We start from the raw sequence: 24,084 nt of genomic DNA, 5'->3' as shown, positions 1-24,084 counted from the left end.
TGGCGTTACCAAACCCCTTTATATATTTCTTAGCAGCTCAGTTGCAACACTTTAAGGGCTGGGGGTCCCTGAGAGAGATGGGAAGATGTGGAGAATTGGTGAAGCGGGCATCTGGGGTCTGCCAGCCTATTTCGATTATGGAGAAAGATTTACCTGACTCTTTTAAACCCCTCCCAGTAGTAGGATTAATGAGGAGGATCTGGGGAAAAGTTAGGGAACTTCTGGGTGTTCAGGTACTATTGGACCTGTCTCCTGTTTGGAATAACCCTCATTTAATAGAATTGTCCAAACTGCAGGGATTTTCTGATTGGGAACGTAAAGGACTATGGAATTTAGGTCAACTATATTCACAAGGTATCCTAAAAGAATTTGCACAACTTTGCACTGAATATGGCCTAGTGTCTACCCATTTCTATAAATACCTTCAGTTAAGGCACGCTATTAGTTCGCAGGATAAAGTGCGCCCCCTACAATTTGCATCTCATGCTTAAAAAACTGATAGAACCAGGTCCTCTAAAAGGAGCTATTTTGGATGCCTATAATACTTTGCTATATGAGCAACTGAAAAAATATCCGCTCAAAGTTAAGTTGACGTGGGAGAGGGATATCGGCCCCATCTCAGACAACCAATGGGAAGAAGTCCTTGCACTGATTCCTACTCTAAACCCTAGCAAAGCGGCTAGACTGTCTCAACTCTATATGATACACAGGGTATATAGAACTCCAATCTTCTTATGGAAGATGGGATATAGATCTGACTCCAAGTGTCCGAAATGTGGGGAAGAAGGGGCCGGATTGCTCCATATGCTGTGGAATTGCAGTGCGCTACAGGGCTATTGGACGGATATAATCAATTTATTAAACAAAATTTATAGCGCTAATTATAAACTGGATCCTAGGTTTTGCTTGCTTGGTATGTTAGATTCAGATAACTTGCCACCAAATGTTACAATCGGAATCAACAGAATCTTATATCAGGCACGCAAAACCCTAGCTGCTAAATGGATACAGCCGCTTCCCCCAAGCATATCGGAATTCATTACCAGAATGAATACAGTCATAAGATTGGAAAGAGGAGTCTACATGAAGCGTAATAGCATGTCAAAATTTGATACCGTTTGGGGCCCTTGCATTGACAGATCTGGAGTTTGTAGTACATGGCTAACTAGTCTGAGGATCTTCTCGGGCTAGCCGGGGAGGGGAGAGATGGGGCTGATTGTGTTTGTTTAAGCCTAGTGTGCTGAAGCTTTATAGTGCATCGGTGATGTCATGGTCTGTTACTAAAACAAGTAGGTCTTACACATGTTTATGCTTATGTACTCACAACAAGGTCTCACAGTGGGTGGGGGAGGGGGAGGGGAGTTTGGTTGTTGGATCTTTATGTTAAGGATCCTGTTTATTGACTATCCTGTTTTGTACAATGAGTATTTTTGCACTGTGTTGAACATAATATATGACACAAGAATTTAGTAAAATGATATTGTTTATTTTTACAAAATAATAAAAATTTATCTGATTTAAAAAAAAATGCGGTCACCGGGAGCAGGCAGTTCCGAGAACAGCCCGATGAAGGCCCCCGGCGGCTGTTCTTGGAACTGCCTGCTCCCGGTGACTGCATTTGATTTCAGACCGACTCCCGGCACAGGCACAGATAAGGGCTTACCTGTGCATCGCCGGACGGGTGAGTCTACCTTACTAAAGATGGCAGCCCGCATGTGTTCGCTGGCGAACACTGCGAACTGACCATCACTGTTCATAGTCAATTGCAGTTCTAAAGTAGCCCTAACTGATTATTGCGCTAGCTATGGCTATTAGCCATTAATGTTGAGCGCGAATATTCGAAAAGCTAATTTTTATCGCGAATATCGGCACTTTGAGAATTTGTGAATATTTAGAATATAATGCTATATATTCATAATGACCAATAATTGCTGTTTTTTTGTTTGTTTGCTTTTTAACACAGTACACATCAGGTGATCATCCCTCCCTTCTTCTAGCTTGTGGGCCAATGAGAAGGCTTTGTCACAGCTTAGCAACATCCCTAGCAACCAATAGAAAAGTTGCCTACTCCACGCTGGTATTTCGCGAATAATACATTGCTGATTTTCGCAATCAAGAAAATAATCTCAAATTTGTGAATTCACGAATATATGAGAATATGCTACAAAATATTCGTGAAATATCGCAAATTCGAATATTGCCCCTGCCGCTCATCACTATTAGCCATACCTCATAATAAATGTTTATCATAGAGCACCCACTAATGTACTGTACTCACAGTGCACTCTGGTCATCACAGAAACTGCAATGATCAATGGTGGTGAATTGAAGAAATGTTGGGCTTTCCCTTTTGTTAATAGCATATAGGGTGTAGGGAACATTTTCTGAATAGCGGTACAGATGACCTTTGTGAAATGGAAAAAGTGGTCCCTGATTCTAGTATCTATCCAGAATGACCTAAATTTACAATATTCAATTTTAATACATTTGAAACAGCAGAGCCATCAGTCATTGTATCTGCAAACCATTGATTTGTATCTCTCTGACAAGCAACATTCATACAGCATTTTGCTGACTATATAATGGCGGAGCGCTGATGTGCAGTCAGATGACACCTGCTCCATTCTCTCTTCCCTGCAATGACTACAAAGATCTGCATAAAATAAAACATTTCATGGAAAAAGCCTATGGGCTGATCAGAAGATGTTTCATATCAGCAGACTAAAGAAAGACAAGAGACGGATACCAGCTGGGGTAAAAAAACTTCTGATCACAAGTGACTGGAGCATGAAACCACTGAACAAAGAAGAGCAAGGCTTTACAGTCACATGAAGGGCAACTAAAAATGTCAGCCACTTTTCAAAAAAATGGCAGGTCCAATATTCATCATCAGGGCTTTCACCTTGTTGAGGTGATAGCTGTATGGGAGAGAGATACTTATGCACCACACTTACATGGGAGACCAGTGTTATTAAAGAGCATCTGTCAGCAGGATCAACCAGAATAAACCAGCCTTAAAGGCTATGTATACTAGAGATGAGCGAATCGAAACTGACGAAGTGGAATTCATTTAGAATTTCAGGAAAAATTGATTCGCAACGAATGCGAATTTCCTAGCGCTTCGTGGTAACGAATGGCAATTTTCCTAAAATGGCGGCTACACATGTGAGGACTGAGGACATGGGGCAAGGAACTCTGGGAAGGCGGGATCACCCAGATTGACATGCCTGCATGCAGCCAATCAGCAGTCAGCCAGCCTTGTGATGTCACAGCCATTTTAGATTCTGCCATTTTCCAGTTTTCAGAGTGCAGGGACAGATGTGAAAAGGCGCTAGGGACAGCAAGTGCAAAAACGATTGTGGAAAAAAAAAGACAAAAAAAAAGATTTATGAGTGCAGGGAAAGGATAGGGAGGGATCATTTCACAGCATCTTAGTGCAGGGAGAGACATCAGAAGGTGCTAGGAACATTGATAGGAAAGTGATTTACAAGTGCAGGGAACGATTATTTGGGGATCCAAATAGTCATTAGACAGCCTAGTCATTCTAGCTATTTGTTATTGGGCTGCAAGTGCTATGTTGAAAAGTCTTTAGAGGCTTATATCTTAGTATCTTATTCAGTACTACAAGAAAAATATATACACATTTCACTTCTGTAGTTATTTCTGGTGAAAGCGTATAGGTGTGTATTTCAGCAAAAAAAGAAAAATATATATGCACTGCACTGTTGCAGTTATTTCTGGTGAAAGCGTATAGGGGCGTATTACAGTAAAAAAAAATATATATATATGCACTGCACTGTTGAAGTTATTTCTGGTGAAAGCGTATAGGGGCGTATTTCAGTAAAAAAAGAAAAATATATACGCACTGCACTGTTGTAGTTATTTCTGGTGAAAGCGTATAGGGGCGTATTGCAGTAAAAAAAGAAAAATATATACGTGCTGCACTGTTGCAGTTATTTCTGTTGAAAGCTTAAAGGGGTGTATTTCAGCAAAAAAAGAAAAATATATATGCACTGCAGTGTTGCACTTATTTCTGTTGAAAGTGTATAGGGGCATATTTCAGTATAAAAAGAAAAAAATATATACACTGCACTGTTGAAGTTATTTCTGTTGAAAGCGTATAGGGGCATATTTCAGTAAAAAAAGAAAAATATATACTTGCTGCACTGTTGCAGTTATTTCTGGTGAAAGCGTATAGGGGCGTATTTCAGTAAAAAAAGAAAAATATATATACACTACACTGTTGCATTTATTTCTGTTGAAAGCAAATAGTTACATATTTTAGTACTTCAAGAAATATATATACTCATATTTTTTTCTGGTCAAAGCGTCAATTTCAGTGTGACAAGAAATATATATTCTCAGTGCACTGCTGCAGTGATTTCTATTGAAAGCATATAGGGGCATATTTCTGTACTTCAAGAAATATATATACGCACTTCAATCAGATTCTTTATTTTTTTTTCTGGTCAAAGCGTATAGTGGCATATTTCCGTCCAACAAGAAATTTTTAGTTCACTGCTGCAGTTATTTCTGGTGAAAGCGTATAGGGGCATATTTCAGTACTTCAAGAAAACTATATACGCCCTTCACTCTTTAATAGTGGTAGGCGGCAGGGGCAATATTTGAATTTGCGATATTTCATGAATATTTTGTAGAATATTCGTCATATATTCGCGAATTCAAGATTTTATTCTAGATTGCGAAAATCAGCAATGTATTATTCGCGTAATGCGTGCGAAATATCGAGGTGGGGTAGGCAACTTTTCTATTGGTTGCTAAGGATGTTGCTAAGCTGTGACAAAGCCTTCTCATTGGCTCACAAGCTAGAAGAAGGGAGGGATGATCACCTGATGTGTACTGTGTTATAAACATACCAAAAAAAAATATGAATATTTGTCATTACCAATATATAGCACTATATTCTAAATATTAGCAAATTCTCAAAGTGCCGATATTCGCGATAATTTTTTTTTCTGGTCAAAGCGTATAGTGCCCAATTTCAGTGCAACAAGAAATATATATTCTCAGTGCACTGCTGCAGTGATTTCTGGTGAAAGCGTATAGTTGCGTATTTCAGCACTTCAAGAAATATATATACGCACTTCAATCAGATTCTTCAATTTTTTTTTCTGGTCAAAGCGTATAGTGGCCTATTTTTATCCAACAAGAAATATATATTTTCAGTTCACTGCTGCAGTTATTTCTGGTGAGAGCATATAGGGTCGTATTTCAGTACAACAAGAAAAATATACTCTTAGTGCATTTCTGCAGTTAATTCTGGTGAAAGCGTTTAGTAGACTATTTCAGTACAAAAACAAAAATATATTCGTTACTTTACTGGGCATTTTAATTTCCGTTTAGTTTGTTTTGTTCAGCTACAATTATGTCAGGCAGAGAAGTGCCAGGCCATGCACAGAGGAGTGGCAGAGGCCTGGATGTTTCTGGCGCAAGCAGAGGTTGCAGCAGAGTAAGGGGGCGTGGCAGCAGGAGTCGCAGCGAGAGGTCTGACCTCATGGTGTCATCTAGCAGTCGTGTCTGTACCAGCAATCCAGAGGTTCTTGATTGGTTGACTCGGTCATCCACGTCATCCCAAGTGACATCAGACACCCCCAGACAACAGTCGGTGGGTTCGTCAGACACAACCCTTAGTGGGCAGGCCCTGCGCCATCACCTGTCCTCAACCTACTGTACCTCTGGCCTTTTCTGTTCCCTCACCGCGAGAAGGCTCTGCTGTGGGCTCAGCTCCACTTTTCACAGAGGAAGAGCTACTAGAGGACAGTCAGCAGCTACTGCCCAGCCAAGATCTAGAGGAGACATCTACCGCTTCTTCCGCTAGGCGGGCAAGTAGTGATGAGGAGAGTGGCCCGGGAGCTTGTGTTGCAAGGAGTCAGGCTCCTGACCCATAGCTGAGCAAACTCTCAGCTATAATTTTTTCGATGGTCAGCTCAACAGAAGGCCCTAACCCCTAATGTTTTGAATGGTCATCTCAGCAGCAGACCATCACCCCTAATTTTTTAGATGGTCAGATCAGCAGCAGGCCCTCGCCCCTAATGTTTTAGAAGGTCACCAGCAGGCCCTTGCTCCTAATGTTTTTGAGGGTCACCAGCAGGCCAGCAATCATAATTATTCAAGGGTGTGCAGAGGCGTACATTGAAATCATGGGGCACCATAGCAAAACTTGGCATTGGGCCCCTCCCTCCCTCAACAAATATAAAGAACAATTTATGTAAAATATATATATATATATATATATATATATATATATATATAAATATAATGGTTCTTGCTGTCTCTGCAGAGTTCAGCACACAGACATCTTAGGTTCCTCACTTTTCTTATCATCCTTCCCCTTCTTGTGCCCGAACATTGTCATCCTGCTGCCATCCCCAATATTGTGGACTATGTGCTCCCCTGTGCCCCCAAATACTATACAAATTACACTGCCATAAAGATAGTCCCCCCCATAATAATAGTGCTCTTAGATTGCCCTGAATACTAATAGTGGCCCTGACAGTACCCCACAAAACAACCACTTTATTTGTAATGTCCTCTATATTGTGCTTAGAGATGAGTGAATTTCCGCTTATGAAACGTTCACACTTTGTTTTGTGGTGAAAGGTGAATTGCATTATGGATTCCATTACCACGGACCATAACACAATTCTTTGACGGAATGCATAACGGAATTCCTTTAGAGGCATTCCGTTATTCATTCCATCATAATAGAAGTCTATGGGCTGCAAAATGGATCCGTCCCGATTCCGTTATGCAATTTGAGCCAGATGAATCCTGGGATTGTCATCTTGGAATATGCCCGTGCCATCAGGGAAGAAAAAATCCATTGATGGAATAATCTGGTCATTCAGTATGTTCAGGTAGTCAGCTGACCTCATTCTTGGAGCACATACTGTTGCTGAACCTAGACCTGACCAACTGCAGCAACCCCAGATCATAGCACTGCCCCTACAGGCTTGTACAGTAGGCACTAGGCATGATGGGTGCATTACTTCATCTGCCTCTCTTCTTACCCTGATGCGCCCATCACTCTGGAACAGGGTAAATCTGGACTCAGTGGAAAAAGGCTCCGGCACCAAAGGACGTTTTATGAAAAAATCCCGGTCTTTATTAAATTCTTCACCAAAATACAGGTACAGACAGCAACAGTGACACAGGAACCCTTGCGTGTGTGTATGTGTGTGTTTGTATACAGACACATATATACATGTAGTTCTTTCTTCCTTCTGATATGTTTTTTCCTTGATATACAGTATATTGCTTGATTTTTCCAAATGAACAACATTAGTGCATTTATATCATGCTGGACTGTCAAATCATGAATCATATGTATATATGTTTGTCGGTACTATATGGCTTTTTCTTTGTTTTGGAGTAGAGTAATTACACTTTGCTATTTTTATTCATTGTATTATATATAGTATTATATGTTGTAGCACTTCGGGTATGGAAATGTTTTATGCCACAGGTGAACTTGTTTGCACAGGTGTCTCGCGTCCACCGGGCTGATTTTTGACTCACCCTGGTTTCCTGAGATCCCTCCTTATGGGCGGATGTCTCGGGGTTGGGCCTTATTTCAGCCCGGTGCACGCCAGACACCTTAGATCATGAGTAAGAACGACACCGTTCGAAACGCGTAGATCGTGGGGAGCAGTGGGTTCCTGTGTCACTATTGCTGTCTGTACCTGTATTTTGGTGAAGAATTTAATAAAGACCGGGATTTTTTCACAAAACGTCCTTTGGTGCCGGAGCCTTTTTCCACTTTGTCTATTTACCGCTGGACTGGCTTGAGTCCGCCCCGTGCACCGCTACACAGGATCGGAAGGTGAGCTGGCTGTAACCTTTTTCTATTATAAATCTGGACTCATCAGACCACATGATCTTCTTCCATTGCTCCAGAGTCCAATCTTTATGCTCCCTAGCAAATTGAAGCCTTTTTTTCTGCTTTGCCTCACTGATTAGTGGTTTTCTTACGGCTACACAGCTGTTCAGTCCCAATCCCTTGACTTCCCTTCACATTGTGCGTGTGGAAATGCTCTTACTTTCACTATTAAATATAGCGCTGAGTTCTACTATTTCTTTTCTTCGATTTGATTTCACCAAACGTTTAAGTGATCGCAGATCACGATCATTCAGGATTTTTTTCTGGCCACATTTCTTCCTCGAATACGATGGGTCCCCACTCTCCTTCCAGTTTTTAATAATGGATTGGACAGTTTCTGCAATCTCCTAAGATGTTTTCTCTGCTTGATGCATGCCAATGATTTGACCCTTCTCAAACAGCCTAACATCTTTTCCACGACCACGAGATGTGTTTTTCGACATGGTTGTTTAAGAAATAAGAAGCAACTCATTGCACCAGTTGGGGTTAAATAACTTATTGCCAGCTGAAAGATAATCGCCCATGTAGTAATTATCCAATAGGAGGCTCATAACTGCTTATGTTAAATCCAGGTGGCAACTTTTTTTTTGGACAGGCAGTGTATATATTTAGAAACAACAAATATACAAAAAGTAAGACAACCTCCTGATGCTGCCGCCACCTCCAGACTCTGTCATTGTGCCACTTTGTGGCCTACTCATGCTGCTGCCACCTCCAGACTCTGCCATTGTGCCACTCTGTGGCCTACTCATGCTGCTGCCACCTCCAGACTCTGGCATTGTGCCACTCTGTGGCCTACTCATGCTGCTGCCACCTCCAGACTCTGTACTTGTGCCACTCTGAGGCCTACTCATGCTGCTGCCACCTCCAGACTCTGTTATTGTGCCACTCTGTGGCCTACTCATGCTTCTACCACCTCCAGACTCGGTCATTATGCCACTCTGTGGCCTTCTCATACTGCTGCTAACTCCAGACGCTGTCGTTGAGCCAATCGGTGGCTTTCTCCTGATGCTGCCACCTCCAGACTCGGTCATTGTGCCACTCTGTGGCCTCCTCATACTGCTGCCAACTCCAGACTCTGTCATTGTGCCACTCTGTGGCCTCCTCATACTGCTGCCAACTCCAGACTCTGTCATTGTGCCACTCGGTGGCCTCCCCATACTGCTGCCAACTCTATACTCTGTCATTGAGCCACTCGCTGGCCTCCTCATACTGCTGCCAGCTCCTAACTCTGTAGTTGTGCCACTCGGTGGCTTTCTCCTGATGCTGTCACCTCCAGACTCAGTCATTGTGCCACTCAGTGGCCTCTTCATACTGCCGTCACCTCCAGACTCTGTCATTGTGCCACTCAGTGGCCTCCTCATGCTGCTGCCATCTCCACACTCGGTCATTGTGCCACTTGGTGGCCTCCTCATACTGCTGCCAACTCCAAACCCTGTCATTGGGCCACTCTGTGGTCTCTTAATGCTGCTTCCACCTCAAAACTATGTCATAGGTCCACTCTGTGGACTTCTCATGCTGTTCCCACCCTCCCCACTTCCTGACTGGGCCACTATTTTGCCTTTCAGTCTGGCTGACATCATGATTTACATTATTTATTTGACCTTTCTTCTGATATGTCAGAAGGAAGGAAAAATGAGATGCACAACGGATCCTGTCTGTGTAGCAGCTGTAAGGCCTGTATGGTCCCTTCAGAATTGGCTTATGATTTGGTAGCCAAAAGCAGGAGTGGGTACAAAATACAGAAGACATGCAAATATTCGGTTCACGTGTCATCTCTGTTTTGGATCCACTCCTGTTTTTTTTTTGGCATTAGCAATACTGATGGATTATTGAGCAAATGCTGACCGAGTGAAGGCGGATGCTCAACAGACAGGATCTGATTTTTGTGGATTATTGTTCTGACGATCAGAGGAAGGGCAAGTTAACCAGTGACGTCAACACAAACTTACTGCTGACACCCTTTGCACTCTGTCCGGGGGGCTCTACTTGTAAAGGCGTTTAATAGAACAGGTTTTGTAGACATCTATGTGGAATCAGCTGACGACGGTGTAAAAGGAGCGTTGACTTCTTCTTGGCGCTAACATCGACCTGTAAGGCTGAGTTCATACTTGAGTTATTTGGTCAGTTTTGGCCCCGTGACTGCCCAAATAAGTGAAGTGTGCAGTGATTCTAAGAGCGACGCCTGTCATCTGCATGTCAGACTGACTCACAGTATTATTTAACTACGAAAGCAGACTCCCTATGCTTGTTACTGCAAGGCACAGTGTTCTACCCTACTAATGTAGAAGGGCTCTCAGCAGCCAGGAAAAAGCAATTTCTTTACGTAATTCGCTGCAAATATATACAGATCAAAACAAATTTTTCTCTAATGTACACCTTCTGATGAATTTTATTTTTTTATGATTGCATTTTACTCATTTTTGGCTAAAAATATTTTTTTTTAATTGGCTTTTATTAAAAATATTGAGCTGTTCTGTCACAAAGGGTTAACTGTGTTTACAGCTGTGTGACTGGTACTTTCACTTTGTGCCGGTCTTTTAATAAACCTTATCGCTAAACTGGTGTGACAGAAAAGACAGAAAATCCAAGGGGTGCTTCTGGAGCATGTCAGCTCTGTACAACTCCGTATTTTGAATAAAGATCAATTTAAATATTATTATTTTTTTGCTGAAAATGAGTACAATGCAATAATCATTAAAAAAATTGACCTCAAAAGTGTTCCTAGCCTTTAATGCCTGGTAGGGCTGATCCTGCTGACCAAAAGCATATCCTTTGCGCCGTTCTGTAGCAAACTGTGTTTTTATTTCTATGCAAATAAGGCATCAGTGCACCAAGCATCAGGCTCTAGTCCCTGGGTGCATAGAGTTTCACCTTTCATGCTCTACCCACTCACCGTCCCTCTTGTCTGACAAGGCCAAGCGTCATCAGCGTCCTCCTGTTGGGCACTATTAATACGTGCCTGCTCTGTGGATCACAATTTTGGTATGTGCGGTAAGGGTCTGTTCAGCAGAGTTAGCTGAATTGGATGCACCATTTTTCAATGCAATTTTGTAAGGCTTTCTCAATAAGGTTTCACTGTGTATTATATTAAAATGTACACTCTAGAATCATCCTCGTTAAAGGAGTTGTCCAGAACTTTAAGATTAATAGCCTATCCCTAGGATAGGCCATCAATATCAGATTGGCAGGGATCCGATAACGTTGCACACCACCAATTAGTTGTTTCAGAGTAGCTCCAGCAGTGAGTCACTTCAATGGGAGCAGCACTGTGATTACTAACTCTGTTGCTGGAGTTACTCTAAGACAGCTTATCGGAGAGGGTGCTGGTTTCAGACCCCCACCGATCAGATATTGATGGCCTAAGGGTAGGCCATCAATTTTAAAATCCTAGACAACCCCTTCCAAGATGATTTTTGTTTAAGCAAGAGTTTCACATTATAATAACATTTGGCTTAATTATCGCTGTATAATGAGTGCCATAAGCATCCTACCTGTTTCGGAGTATGCAGTAGCTCCTGAGCCATGGAGGTGACTACAATGGCTTTGTTATTTACTGAGCTAGAATGGAGATAGAATGACAGTCCAGAGACAAGTTGCACTCCTAGGTCTGTTATTGTCACTTTTTCATCCAGCACTGTCACTGTCTTTTCTGCCAGAATGGAATCGGAGAGAGGGGACATCACCTACAACACACAAAGGGACTGATTCAATAATAAGCAAGCATATCCATTATTTATAGCCTATTCCCCACTCAGCTCAAATAAACAAAATATAATAATAATTTCCTATGGAGCTGCCTTATTATACAGTCAGAGAAGATTAGGAGATTTAACTGCTTTAGTACTGGATGAACATGCAAAATTTATGACAGTTGATAATATGCGCAAAGATCCTATATATTTAATAGTGATGATCGAGCATGCTCGGCCGAACACCTGTTGGGCTCGAGCATCTCGATGCTCAGCACATGGCGGTACTTGGCTGAAAATTTCAAGTAAGTACTGCCCTCACTGTAATGCCAGTAGCCATGTTGGCTACTGGCATTACAGTGATTGGCTGGCCGGAATGCGTCATCGGGTGTTATATAGTACCCGATGACGCATGTTCGGCTCATTCGTAGTCAGGGAGAGCTGAGCATAGGAAGGGACAGACAGTGTAGGGAGTGTAATTAAATATTTTTTTGTACAAAAACGTTTCAGAGACCCAAAAGTCCTTGTAAGGACTATTGTGTGTGACAGCAGCAATATATGTTTGTAGCGCAACCTGCGCTAAATTGCTCAGTGTTAGGGAGAGCTGTGCATAGGAAGGGATAGACAGTGTAGGGAGTGCAATAGGAAGATTTTTATACAAAAAACTTTTCAGAGACCCAAAAGTCCTTTTAAGGACTATTGTGTGTGACAGCAGCAATTTATATTTTTAACGCATCCTGCGCTAAATACCATGTAATAGGCCGCTGCGGACAGCTAGATTATTCGCGCCACATCTCCTGTTTAAAGTGTGCGCATCCCTAAAATATCAGTGACATCCTGTGCACTTTTTCCGTAGACGGTGTCCGCTGCGAACAGATAAATTATATGCACCACATCTCCTGTTTAAAGTGTGTGCATCCCTAAAATATCAGTGACATCCAGTGCACTTTTTCCGTAGACGCCCGTGGGGGCGGACATACCGCCTGTGCAGCCGGTTCAGCTGCACAGGGGCCCAGCGTGTGAGGGGCCCTCCAATTAAGCTGTCTATGCATCTACAGGACGCACAGACAGCTGATTGTAATGGTGAAGCAGAGAGCCCCACGCTTCACCATTCATCATCACACCATCCAGCATGTAGAAGGGGCCCACCTTACTATCTGACTTCAATCTCAGGACATACTGCGTCCGCATCTCCGAGGAGCAGGGCCAAGGCAGCACATCCTGAGCTGCATCTCCGCAGTTCCGCAAAGGATAGAAAACGTGACATTTTCTATACTGGTCCGCAACATGCAGGCTAGGTAATAGGTCTGCAAAAAAATGCAGATGGCACATGGGCGTCATCCGTAATTTGCAGATCATAAAATACATATGGTCCGTGTCGTGTAAATGGGTTAAAAGTGTTGCCCAGACATGCAGGGGGTCATTTATTAAGACCGATGTTTTAGACACCGGTCTTAATAACCCCTAAACTGGAAGTGGTTCTGCTGATGTTATGAAGAGGCGCCGGCCTCTCTATAACTTCAGTGCATCCAGCGCCAGTGTAAATGCATATCATCCAGACTGAATCCTGACCCGTTCATTTCAATAGGTCTGTGTGAGGAAGCATATGTCTGGCAATAACTACTGTGAGGGGCACATATCTGGCCATAGCTAATGTGAGGGGGCGCATATCAGGCCATAACTACTGTGAAGGGGGGACAATATCTGGGCATAGCTACTGTAAAGGAGGCACATATCTGGACATAACTACTGTGAGGGGGCACATATCTGGACATAACTACTGTGAGGGGGGCACATATCTGGACATAACTACTGTAAGGGGCACATTTCTGGACATAACTACTGTGAGGGGGGGATAATATCTGGGCATAGATACTGTGAATGGGCACATAATCTGGCATAGCTACTGTGAAGGGGCACATAATCTGGCATAACTACTGTGAGGAGGCACATATCTGGACATAACTACTGTGAGGGGGGGCACATATCTGGACATAACTACTGTGAGGGGGGCACATATCTGGACATAACTACTGTAAAGGGGGGGACAATATCTGGGCATAGCTACTGTAATGGAGGCACATATCTGGCATAACTACTGTGAGGGGGCACATATCTCACCATAACTACTGTGAGGGGGCACATATCTGCCATAACTACTGTGAGGGGGCACATATCTGGCCATAACAACTGTTAGGGGGCACATATCTGGCATAACTACTGTGAAGTTGGCACATATCTGGGCATAAATACTGTGAGGGGGCACATAATCTGTCACAATTACTTTGAGGGGGCACATAATCTGGCATAACTACTGTGAGGGGGCACATATCTGGCATAACTACCTTGAAGGACACATAATCTATCATAACTACTATGATGGGCAAATATTCTGGCATAACTACTGTGGTGGGCACGTATCTGGGCATAACTACTTTGAAGGGCACATATCTGGGCATAATTACTGTGAGGGGGCAGAAATCTGGCATAACTACTGTGAGGGGGTACATATCTGTCCATAGCTACTGTGGAGAGGGTACAATGTGGATATTACTACTGTGTGCTGGCACAAAGGAGCAACAATTACTATGTAGGAGGACATTAATATGCACCACAGTATCTGAAGGGTTTCCGCTATCTTTGATCCGACTGATCACCCCTTCCTCTCCCTGTAGGATTGGGGGAAGATGACAAATTGGGGTCCCTTCTGCTGCCACACCTCATTGTATTAATCTTTACCTATGGCCTATGTTTTTTGCTATATATGTGGTTGGGGGGCCCAGGCACATTCTTTGCACAGGGGCCCTCTGCTGCCAGTGTCCTCCCCTGGTAGACGGTGTACTGTGCGAACAGTTAAATTATTTGCGCCACATCTCCTGTTTAAAGTGTGCGCATCCCTAAAATATCAGTGACATCCCGTGCACTTTTTCCGTAGACGGTGTCAGCTCCGGACAGTTAATTTATCCGCGCCGCATCTCCTGTTTAAATTGTGCGCATCCCTAAAATATCATTGACATCCAGTGTGCCTTTTTCCGTAGACACTGCGAACAGTGACATTACCTGTGGTACCTGTCCTGTATAACGTTTCCTAATCACAAATACCTTTGTAAAAAACATTACGTATACACTTTCAAATCCTACGCTACTGTACGTGTGACAGACTTTCAAGCATATATCACATTTAAAATGAAGAAGGCGAGCAGTAAGGGACGGGGAAGTGGCCGTGATGCTGATGGTGCACGCAGAGGCCGTGGCTCTGGGCGCGGAGAAACTGTGCCTGCTGCCAGAGCACAAGAAAAACAATCATCCACAATTCTTAGCTTCATGTCCCAGTTTGCAGGGTGGCACAGGATACCACTCTTGAAGTCAGACCAGTGCAAACAGGTGGTTGGTTGGATTACAGCAGATAATGCTTTCAGTCGGTTAAGCACCACCCTGTCTTCCACCAAGTCCAGTCTCAGTAGCCAGGAGTCTGGCCAACACAATCCTCACCCTGATCCTCCTTCCTCCCACCATGTACAGTCTGGCCAAACAAGTGATCCCACACTTGGATATTCCGAGGACCTCTTTTCATCGCCATTACTTGTTTTGGCCCTCTCGCCAACCACGCTTGAAGAGGGACATGAGATCTTGTGCCCAACCTCTTGAGCATCCACAGTCACAAGAACATGATGGTGGGGAATGGCAATTAGCGGCGCATTGCTTATAGCACAGACCTGTCAGTTACCAGTAGGAGGAGCGCCCGGCCGGTCACAGACATCGCAGGTAAGTATAATGCTTGTAAAAATTGCTAAGTAACCATGGCAACCAGGACTGCAGTAGCGTCCTGGTTGCCATGGTTACTGATCGGAGCCCCAGCGATTAAACTGGGACTCCGATCGGAACTCTCCGCTGCCACCAATGATGGGGGGGGGGAATTTTATTAGTAGGGGGGGAGGGAGGGGGGCCGCACTGGCCACCAATGAATGTACAGTAATACAGGGGAGGGAGGGGGGACCCACTGGCCACCAATGAATGTACAGTAATACAGGGGAGGGAGGGGGGGCCGCACTGGCCACCAATGAATGTAATACAGGGGAGGGAGGGGGGGCACACTGGCCACCAATGAATTTAAAACTGGGGAGGGAGGGGGTGTGCCCCCTCCTGCCTGGCAGCACCTGATCTCTTACAGGGGGCTATGATACGCACAATTAACCCCTTAGGTGCGGCACCTGAGGGGTTAATTGTGCGGATCACAGCCCCCTGTAAGAGATCGGGTGCTGCCAGGCAGCAGGGGGCAGTCATGTACACAGTTCTTAGTATATTCTAACTTGAAGCGTCCCCATCACTATGGGAATGCCTCTGTGTTAGAATACACTGTCGGATCTGAGTTTTCACGAAGTGAAAACTCAGCTCTGAAAAAGCTTTTATGCAGACGGATCTGCGATCCGTCTGTGTGAAAGTAGCCTACGGCCACGGATCACGGACGCGGATACCAATCTTGTGTGCATCCGTGTTTTTTCACAGACCCATTGACTTGAATGGGTCCGTGAACCGTTGTCCGTCAAAAAAATAGGACAGGTCCTATTTTTTTGACGGACAGGAAACACGGATCACGGCCGCGGATGAACAACGGTGCATTTTCCGAGTTTTCAACAGACCCATTGAAAGTCAATGGGTCCGCAGAAAATCACGGAAAACGGAACAACGGCCACGGATGCACACAACAGTCGTGTGCATGAGGCCTAAGTAAGACTTTTCCTGCATATACAGTATGCCACACTCAAGTCTTGCACAGTTAAAGTCTTTTAGTTCAGAACTCATTTGTGGTGTGCATCTGCCAAATATTCCAAGAAGTGCTCAGTTACATATACTGGGATAATATTGGAATGTGCATTACCGGCGAGTAGAACTGCAATCTAACAAGAAGTCAGAAACAAAGGGAACCCCTAAACGTAAAATAAGGTGGTGGCCTCAGACAGAATAAATATCATTGTATGTGTGTTTTTGAAAGATTCTGCCTCTTTATAATAGAGTTTAATAAAAATTTTGTATGTCTAATAAAAAATAAATAAAAAAAATCTGTTAATCATCTTCAAACAACACCACGGTAAAAAAAAAAATATGCATAATAATTTATAGTTTACATACTTGTATTGTGGTCATTCCAACCTCCTTTCCAATAAGAAGTCTTCCATCTTGGAGTTTTGCTATATGAGGCTCTTCTAGTTTCATGAAATCTTTAACCAAATCTGTCACATCAATCTGCCAATCCGAGCCCAGCAATGAAACAAGCTGGCCAAACGGTGTGAGGTCTTCTGCTACAAACTGAGTGAGAACCCGAACCATTGCATGTTGATACTGAAGAGAGCAACCTCGTCCTCTGCGTTCATCTTCATCATCATCATCACTGTCTCTAGTTGGTCTGAAAGGTAAGGTGATAAAATAATGTTCTGCTGAGTTTACCTGATCCTACTTTTTTCTAAAGGTTTAGCTCCAAAACCTTTTAAAAGGTGCTTATTTCCAACCAGCCAAATTATCAATTTTAGTGGGACTCAATGGGGTATGAGTTCACCATTTTCATAATTGGTGGGGTCCCGATTAGTAGAACCCCCACCGATCTAATAGTTTTCCCCTATACTGTGGATAGGTGATAAGTTTGTTTAACTGAATACCCCTTTAATGTATTTCAACTTTCTTCACTGAAACTCAACTCATTCTGGCAGCAATCTGAGGGTTAAGCTCTTCCTTGGTTCTGTGTTCAGCTGCAAGGTTATTTTTTATGTGCTAATCAGCTTCTGAAGAAATCCTCTGGTTCAAGCAAATAAAAAAATTAAAAAAATAACTTGGGGAACAAACATGACACTTACTTGATGACCTTCTTTTCCTCTTTTCAGGGGGCAGGTCAACCAATTCCTGGGCTCTTATCCTGTCTGCCAAGATAGCTGCACAGCTTCTCAGACGGCCTGATGCATAATGTGCATTTGGTAGCCCAAGACACTTCCTGCTTTTCCAGCTCTGCTCTTGGATTGGCCAGCACTGCTCATATGAACAGCGCTGGCCAATCCGAGGGCAGCAGAAAATGTATAGGACTACTAAATGCAAAGTATGCATCAGGTATTCTGAGAAGAGGTATGGCCATCTGGGATGGCAGAGCCAAGGAATTGGCAGATGAAAAGGAGAAAACCAGGAAAGTGTTCTTTTTATTTCCCACTCAATGGAGGGTGGCTTTTAGACCCCTTTACATAGGTCAATTATCGGGAACAAACCATTAATTCCTAAAAAGTGTCTGCTTATCTGCGGAGGTGAGAACTACATTAACATGCAGCAATCATCCCCTCTATATCTGCTGCCCAGAAACAAATGTTGGTGTCGTTCATCAGGTAACTGACAGCACCTTTACACAGGGCCATTATCAGGAGTGAGTGTTCCTAGGAACTATCCTTCTTGATAATTGCCCCTATCACTGGCCCATATAAGGCTGGTTTCAGATGAGCAAGCGTCACGCTCCGGACTCGCAGCTCAGCTCCCGTCCTGAACTTCCAGCACTGCCAGGGTTGCATAGCATTATATTCATTTATGATGCTATGTAAACCTTACAGTTCTGGAATGTATTGGATAACACAGACAGCATTATGTCAGTGTTATCCAATACATTCCAGAACCCTAAGGGTTACATAGCAGCATAAATCAATGTAATTCTATGCGACTCCGGCAGTGCTGGAAGTTCAGGAACGGGAGCTGTGCTACGAGTCCGGAGCGTGGCACTTGCTTGTCTGAAAGGGGCCTAAAGGAGCCTTTAGTATCAACGTGCTTACCAATGTGCTAACCTAGTCATTTACCAGGTCTATTCCTGGTCAAGTGTGGTCAATGCCATGCCCATCATTGTCTTCTGCCACTTCAGGTCAAGCTTGCTCCTAGCCTTGCTGATACTGGCCAACCAAAGATTCAAGTGATTAGTGCTACTGCTTCCAGCAAGTTGCCAGCACTACTACTACGTTATTTAACATACTTGGCTATCCTTCAGTTGCAAGTATGACCTTGTTTTTTCAGTTGCCAAGTCACTATATCCTGTGTTACAGATTGGCTATGCTATGCTGCCATATGCCTTCCAGTATTTTAAAATAAAAAAATGATGTTATGATTTCAACTTACAGCATGCAGCAAATGACCGCTGCAGCAAATCACTGTCCTGAGTGTTAGACTGCTGAGAACAGTGATTGACTGCTATACTGTAGTCATGTGCTGTATACAGATACATCAACAATGCAGTATGTAATCAAGCAGCGTCAGGAGGACCAGACCAGCATTAGAGAAATAGGTGAGAATAACATAATTTTTTTTTATTTTTGGCTATTGGAGGTCTTGTCCGAGATTTTTAATTTTCACAGACAATGCCTTTAAGGATCCACATCTAGTTTAAACATTACTGTATGCTAATTCTGAACTGTTGCTGAACTGTAACCCTAACTTCTTTTGATGTTGTCGTTTCTGCGAGCAGCAGCAGACATCATGTTCATACAAATGTAATAAAAAGGTAACATTTCCATCTTCTTATTTGATGTTGGAATCTTATGAAACAAGACAAACCAACCTCCTGTTAGAAATAATAGGTACCCTCCATCCTTTGACTTGACTGAGTTCAGTGTCAGAGATATCTATCTGGAGAGGCAGTCGAGGAACCCAGACAGTAATCAGCAGAGGTGCGCTCAGATACTGGTATGTGAAGTTCACCATCGCATCAACTTTGCCCTTCATTTCCTTGCCGTTGACAAAAACATAGTCACATCTCTCTGAAACCTAAAGAAGAAAGCACCATTCAGAGGGTTGACAGTAATAAGCAGGCTCTGGTGATATGGATGTCTATAGTCTATATTCATCTAGGAATCAAGGTTGAGCATTGTTCGCATTATATGAAAATAATACATTTCATACAGCAGAATTGCTACGGTGTCAGTTGTCCTTAATAAACTGCTCAAAGACAATATTTCATATATGAGTGAACATGCTTTATGCAGCACCGAAAAGTTATGATTGTTACAAACCAGCTCGAAAACTGCTTAATGTTATGAATCTATAATCATAGCTATTCCTATAAATAGTAGAGAACTGTGGTGCTTATTGTACCATAATATAATGGTTAGAGATGAGCGAAGTGTTCCAAAATTTGATTTGGCTGCTTCACCGAATTTTAAAAAAAAATTTGCTTTGCGACTACTTTGTAAGTAGCGGGTGCAATGACAGGGAGCGGTGATTGCGCTGATCCCCATAATTGTACCCCTTAGATGCCGCATTCATAGCTGATCGCGGCATCTGATAGTAATAAAAGAGTGTTAAATAAATAAAAAAATCATACGTACCTTATCCATTGCTTGCGACGAGCCGGCCGCCGCCTTCATACGTCATTGCGCATGGGATTTTGTGCGAGATCTTCAAGCCAGATGGCGGCAGCTGGCCCGTCATGACTAAATGGATGAAGTGGTATGATTTTTTTGGGTCTTTTACACTATTTCAGGTAGAATCGTTTTGATACGACAAAGCACAAGGAATTTGGCTTCACCATAAATCAAATTTATCCTGAAATTCAGATCGAAGTTCACTTCATGGACTTCACTCAACATTAATAATGGTCTTCAGGGGTGGACTGGCTATAGACCCAACAGGGAAATTTCTCAGTGGGCCGATGCTCAGAGGGCCTCCTAAACCCTCCTCTTGGTTGGATACATACAGTGCTGCCCATAATTATTCATACCCCTGGCAAATTTTGACTTAAAGTTACTTTCGTTCAACTAGCAAGTAATTTTTTTGACGGGAAATGACATAGGTGTCTCCCAAAAGATAATAAGACGATGTACAAGAGGCATTATTGTGGGAAAAAAAACATTTCTCAGCTTTTATTTACATTTGAACAAAAAGTGTCCAGTCCATAATTATTCATACCCTTTTCAATAATCAATAGAAAAGCCTTTATTGGCTATTACAGCAATCAAACGCTTCCTATAATTGCAGACCAGCTTTTTGCATGTCTCAACAGGTATTTTTGCCCATTCATCTTTAGCAATGAGCTCCAAATCTTTCAGGTTGGAGGGTCTTCTTGCCATCACCCTGATCTTTAGCTTCCTCCACAGATTCTCAATTGGATTCAAGTCTGAACTCTGTCTGGGCCACTCCAAAACGTTAATGTTGTTGTCTGCTAACCATTTCTTCACCACTTTACTTGTGTGTTTTGGGTCATTGTCATGCTGAAATGTCCACTGGTGCCCAAGGCCAAGTTTCTCTGCAGACTGCCTGATGTTGTCGTTGAGAATCCTCATGTGTTGCTCTTTTTTCATGGTGCCGTTTAATGTGATTAGGTTCCCTGGTCCATTGGCTGAAAAACACCCCCAAAGAATTAGGTTTCCACCACCATGTTTGACAGTGGGGATGGTATTCTTTGGGTGGAAGGCTTCTCCTTTTTTACTCCAAATGAAGGAAACATCATTGTGACCAAACAATTCAATTTTTGTTCATCTGACCATAACACAGAAGACCAGAAGTCTTCTTCTTTGTCCAGATGAGCTTTTGCATAGGCCAAGCAAGCTTTTGTGTTCCTTATCTGGAGAAATGGCGTCCTCCTTGGTCTGCATCCGTGGAACCCAGCAGTGTGCAGTGTCCGTTGGATTGTCTGCCTTGAGACATTGCCACCAGCAGAGCCCAGATTCACCAGGATGGCCTTGGTGGTGATCCTTGGATTCTTTTTCACCTCTCTAACAATCCTCCTGGCCAGCACAGGTGTCACTTTTGGCTTCCGAACAACGTCCTCTGAGATTTTCCACAGTGCGGAACATCTTGTATTTTTTGCTCAAATGTAAATAAAAGCTTAGAAATGTTTTTTCTTCCACAATAATGCCTCTTGTACATTGTGCAATTATCTTTTGGGAGACATCTATGTAATTTCCCATCGAAAAATTACTTGCTGGTTGAATAAAAGTAACTTTAAGTCAGGGATATGAATAATTATGGGCAGCACTGTAACTATATGATGTTCTCAGCATATACTAATGCACCTGGCCAACAGCCGCAGATGCCCTCCTGAATTCAACTGTATGACCGTCCTTTGGTTTTACTGGGGTTGTATTTTCTGCTGCACTATAGTATTGCAAGCTTTGCCTACTTGCGTTGCTCCATCTTCTGTCAATTTTAACCCGTCTACAACATGGGGCCACTTTTATTTTTTTTCCAGGGCCACTTTAATTTCCCAGCGCGCCCCTGGTGGTCTTATATTCAGCCCTGACACCATCTAAGATCCACTTCTTGTATTAAACTCTCTATTTCCCCCTACGACGAGAGAGGTGGCTGCTCGTGTACGTTTACCCTCCATTATGGTCTATGGAAGATGTTGAAACAGTTCAGTTTACATGTGACCACCTCTCTTTGACAAATGGGATCCTTATTGTCTATGAGATATATAGGGAGATTTATCTTAACTGGTGTAACGGAAAACTGGCTTAGTTGCCCATAGCAACCAGGATTTCACTTTTCATTTTTCAGGGATCCTTTGGAAAATTAAAGGTGGAATCTGATTGGTTGCTATGGGCAAATTAGCCAGTTCTACTTTACACCAGTTTGATAAATCTCCCTCCTAGTACACAAGCCAATTGACCACCACTGATAAAAAGTAACTCTATCTGTAAGTTTTGCTACAATTAAATGGGTTTTCTGGGAATACAATACTGATGGACTATGCTCAGGATAGTTAATCAATATCTGGTTGGGGTATGACTCCTGGCACCCCCATGATCAGCTGTTTGTAAGAGGCGACCTCCTGACTAGTGTTAATCGCGAATATCGCTACTTTGAGAATTTGCAAAGTTGTCGAATATAGTGCTATATATTCGTATTTGCAAATATTTTTCTTTCCTCTAAACCCATGATCTCTCCCTGCTTCTTGCTTGTGGGCCAATGAGAAGGCTGCAATGTTTTTGTCTGAGCTTAGCAACATCCTTAGCCAATTGGAAAGTTGCCTACCCCTTACTATATAAGAACCTCCCCAGCAGCCATTTTCTGCATTTTTTTGCAGTTCTGGGAGAGACAGCAGTCTCATTGGTGTCCTCTATGCTTTACTGTTTAATTACATTAGATAGTTAATTAGTTAGCTTATATATATATATATATATATATATATATATATATATATATATATATATAAAATACAGATAGTTAGTGGGAGATAGTCAGTGTAGGTTAGATCGTGATATAGTGTAGCTGTTGCAGTGTGTTAGGTAGTGTGATAGGTTCTGCTGTCCATACATACATGCTACATAGTGTTGTGATTTCACAAGTTCACAACAATACTTAGTGCACCAATCAGTAATATGGAGTCAGACCTGCTATAATGTGAAGTTGCACGTATTGCGCAAAAATATGCACATCATTAATTGCCTATTTGCGCAAACACGAATATATTGGAGCACTCTAACTGCATATAAAGCTATTGTAATGTTCTGCTGTGCCAACCATTTTCTCCAGTCTCAGGAAACTTCTAGCAGCTTGAAAAATGGAGCACAAGTGACCCACACCTGTATTGCGCGAGCATTACGCGAATATTACTTTGCCGATTTTTGCAATCAAGAAAATAACAAATGACAAATATTCACGAAATATTGCGAATTCGAATATTTCCCCTGCCGCTCATCACTACTCCTGACAGCACATCAAATACAGCACCCCCATTGTATACAGGTGAAACTCAAAAAATTTGAATATTGTGCAAAGTTCAATTTTTTTAGTTTCACCTGTAGTATACAATCCTTAGCCATCCTTAGACCCAGATGCACTAAACAGCTACAGACCTGTCGCCAACCTCCCTTTTCTGGGAAAAGTTATTGAAAAGGCTGTCTATCTCCAACTTGAAGCCAGGCTCTCAAGGAACAGCATCCTTGACCCTCTTCAATCTGGCTTCAGAAAACACCACAGTGTTTATATATAAAAAGAAAAAAAGATGAGCAGCACACAAATCACAAGGGTGCAATTCCTTGGGCAGATCACGGACTTGATCCAATTAGGTATACGTGTAGAAAAATCCAAGGCAGCACACAAATAACGGTGAAAAAATAGGATGTTTATTCCCCCATGTGTAGACAGCAACATTTCAGCTCTCTCAATGGAGCCTTTGTCAAGCCATAACAATCAGTGCAAACTCAGGTGTTTAAATAGCATACATAATTACTGTGTGAATTACATGATTATACAAAAAATTACATAATTTATACAAAAATAGTTTATAAAAATTTATCCTAGTTAACCAAATTTATGACATGTGTTTATAATAAACCAACTGCACAATTCATATCCGTGTTTACAATTGTGATGTTAGACAATATCTCTAACCCACTTAATTATAATGTGTATACATAATTCATAATAATTACATTCAGGTGCCCATGATGGTGTAATGTTAAAACAAATTCATGGAGATCTCACATACTGAAGGAGAGCAGGAATCGTTCGGCGTCCGGAAACCGCAAACACGCA

The 24,084-nt window shown here is 42.6% G+C and overlaps 1 protein-coding gene across 1 annotated transcript in view; it reads right to left on the bottom strand.

Moving 5' to 3' along the window:
- TMEM132C (transmembrane protein 132C) overlaps window positions 1-24,084 on the bottom strand; it is an 808,013-nt gene that overhangs the window by 31,610 nt on the left and 752,319 nt on the right. Inside the window, exons 6-8 of the mRNA XM_040416234.1 lie at window positions 19,166-19,371; window positions 16,723-16,996; window positions 11,395-11,586 (exon numbers count right to left, since the gene is read on the bottom strand). Coding sequence (XP_040272168.1) covers window positions 11,395-11,586; window positions 16,723-16,996; window positions 19,166-19,371 — 672 coding nt within the window. The remainder of the gene's footprint in view (window positions 1-11,394; window positions 11,587-16,722; window positions 16,997-19,165; window positions 19,372-24,084) is intronic.

The sequence above is a fragment of the Bufo bufo genome, chromosome 2 (assembly GCF_905171765.1).
Source record: "Bufo bufo chromosome 2, aBufBuf1.1, whole genome shotgun sequence".
In the NCBI taxonomy this organism is placed as follows: Eukaryota; Metazoa; Chordata; class Amphibia; order Anura; family Bufonidae; genus Bufo; species Bufo bufo.
The sequence above is the reverse complement of the archived record's forward strand: the minus strand, read 5'-3'. Positions and strand labels throughout refer to the sequence as shown.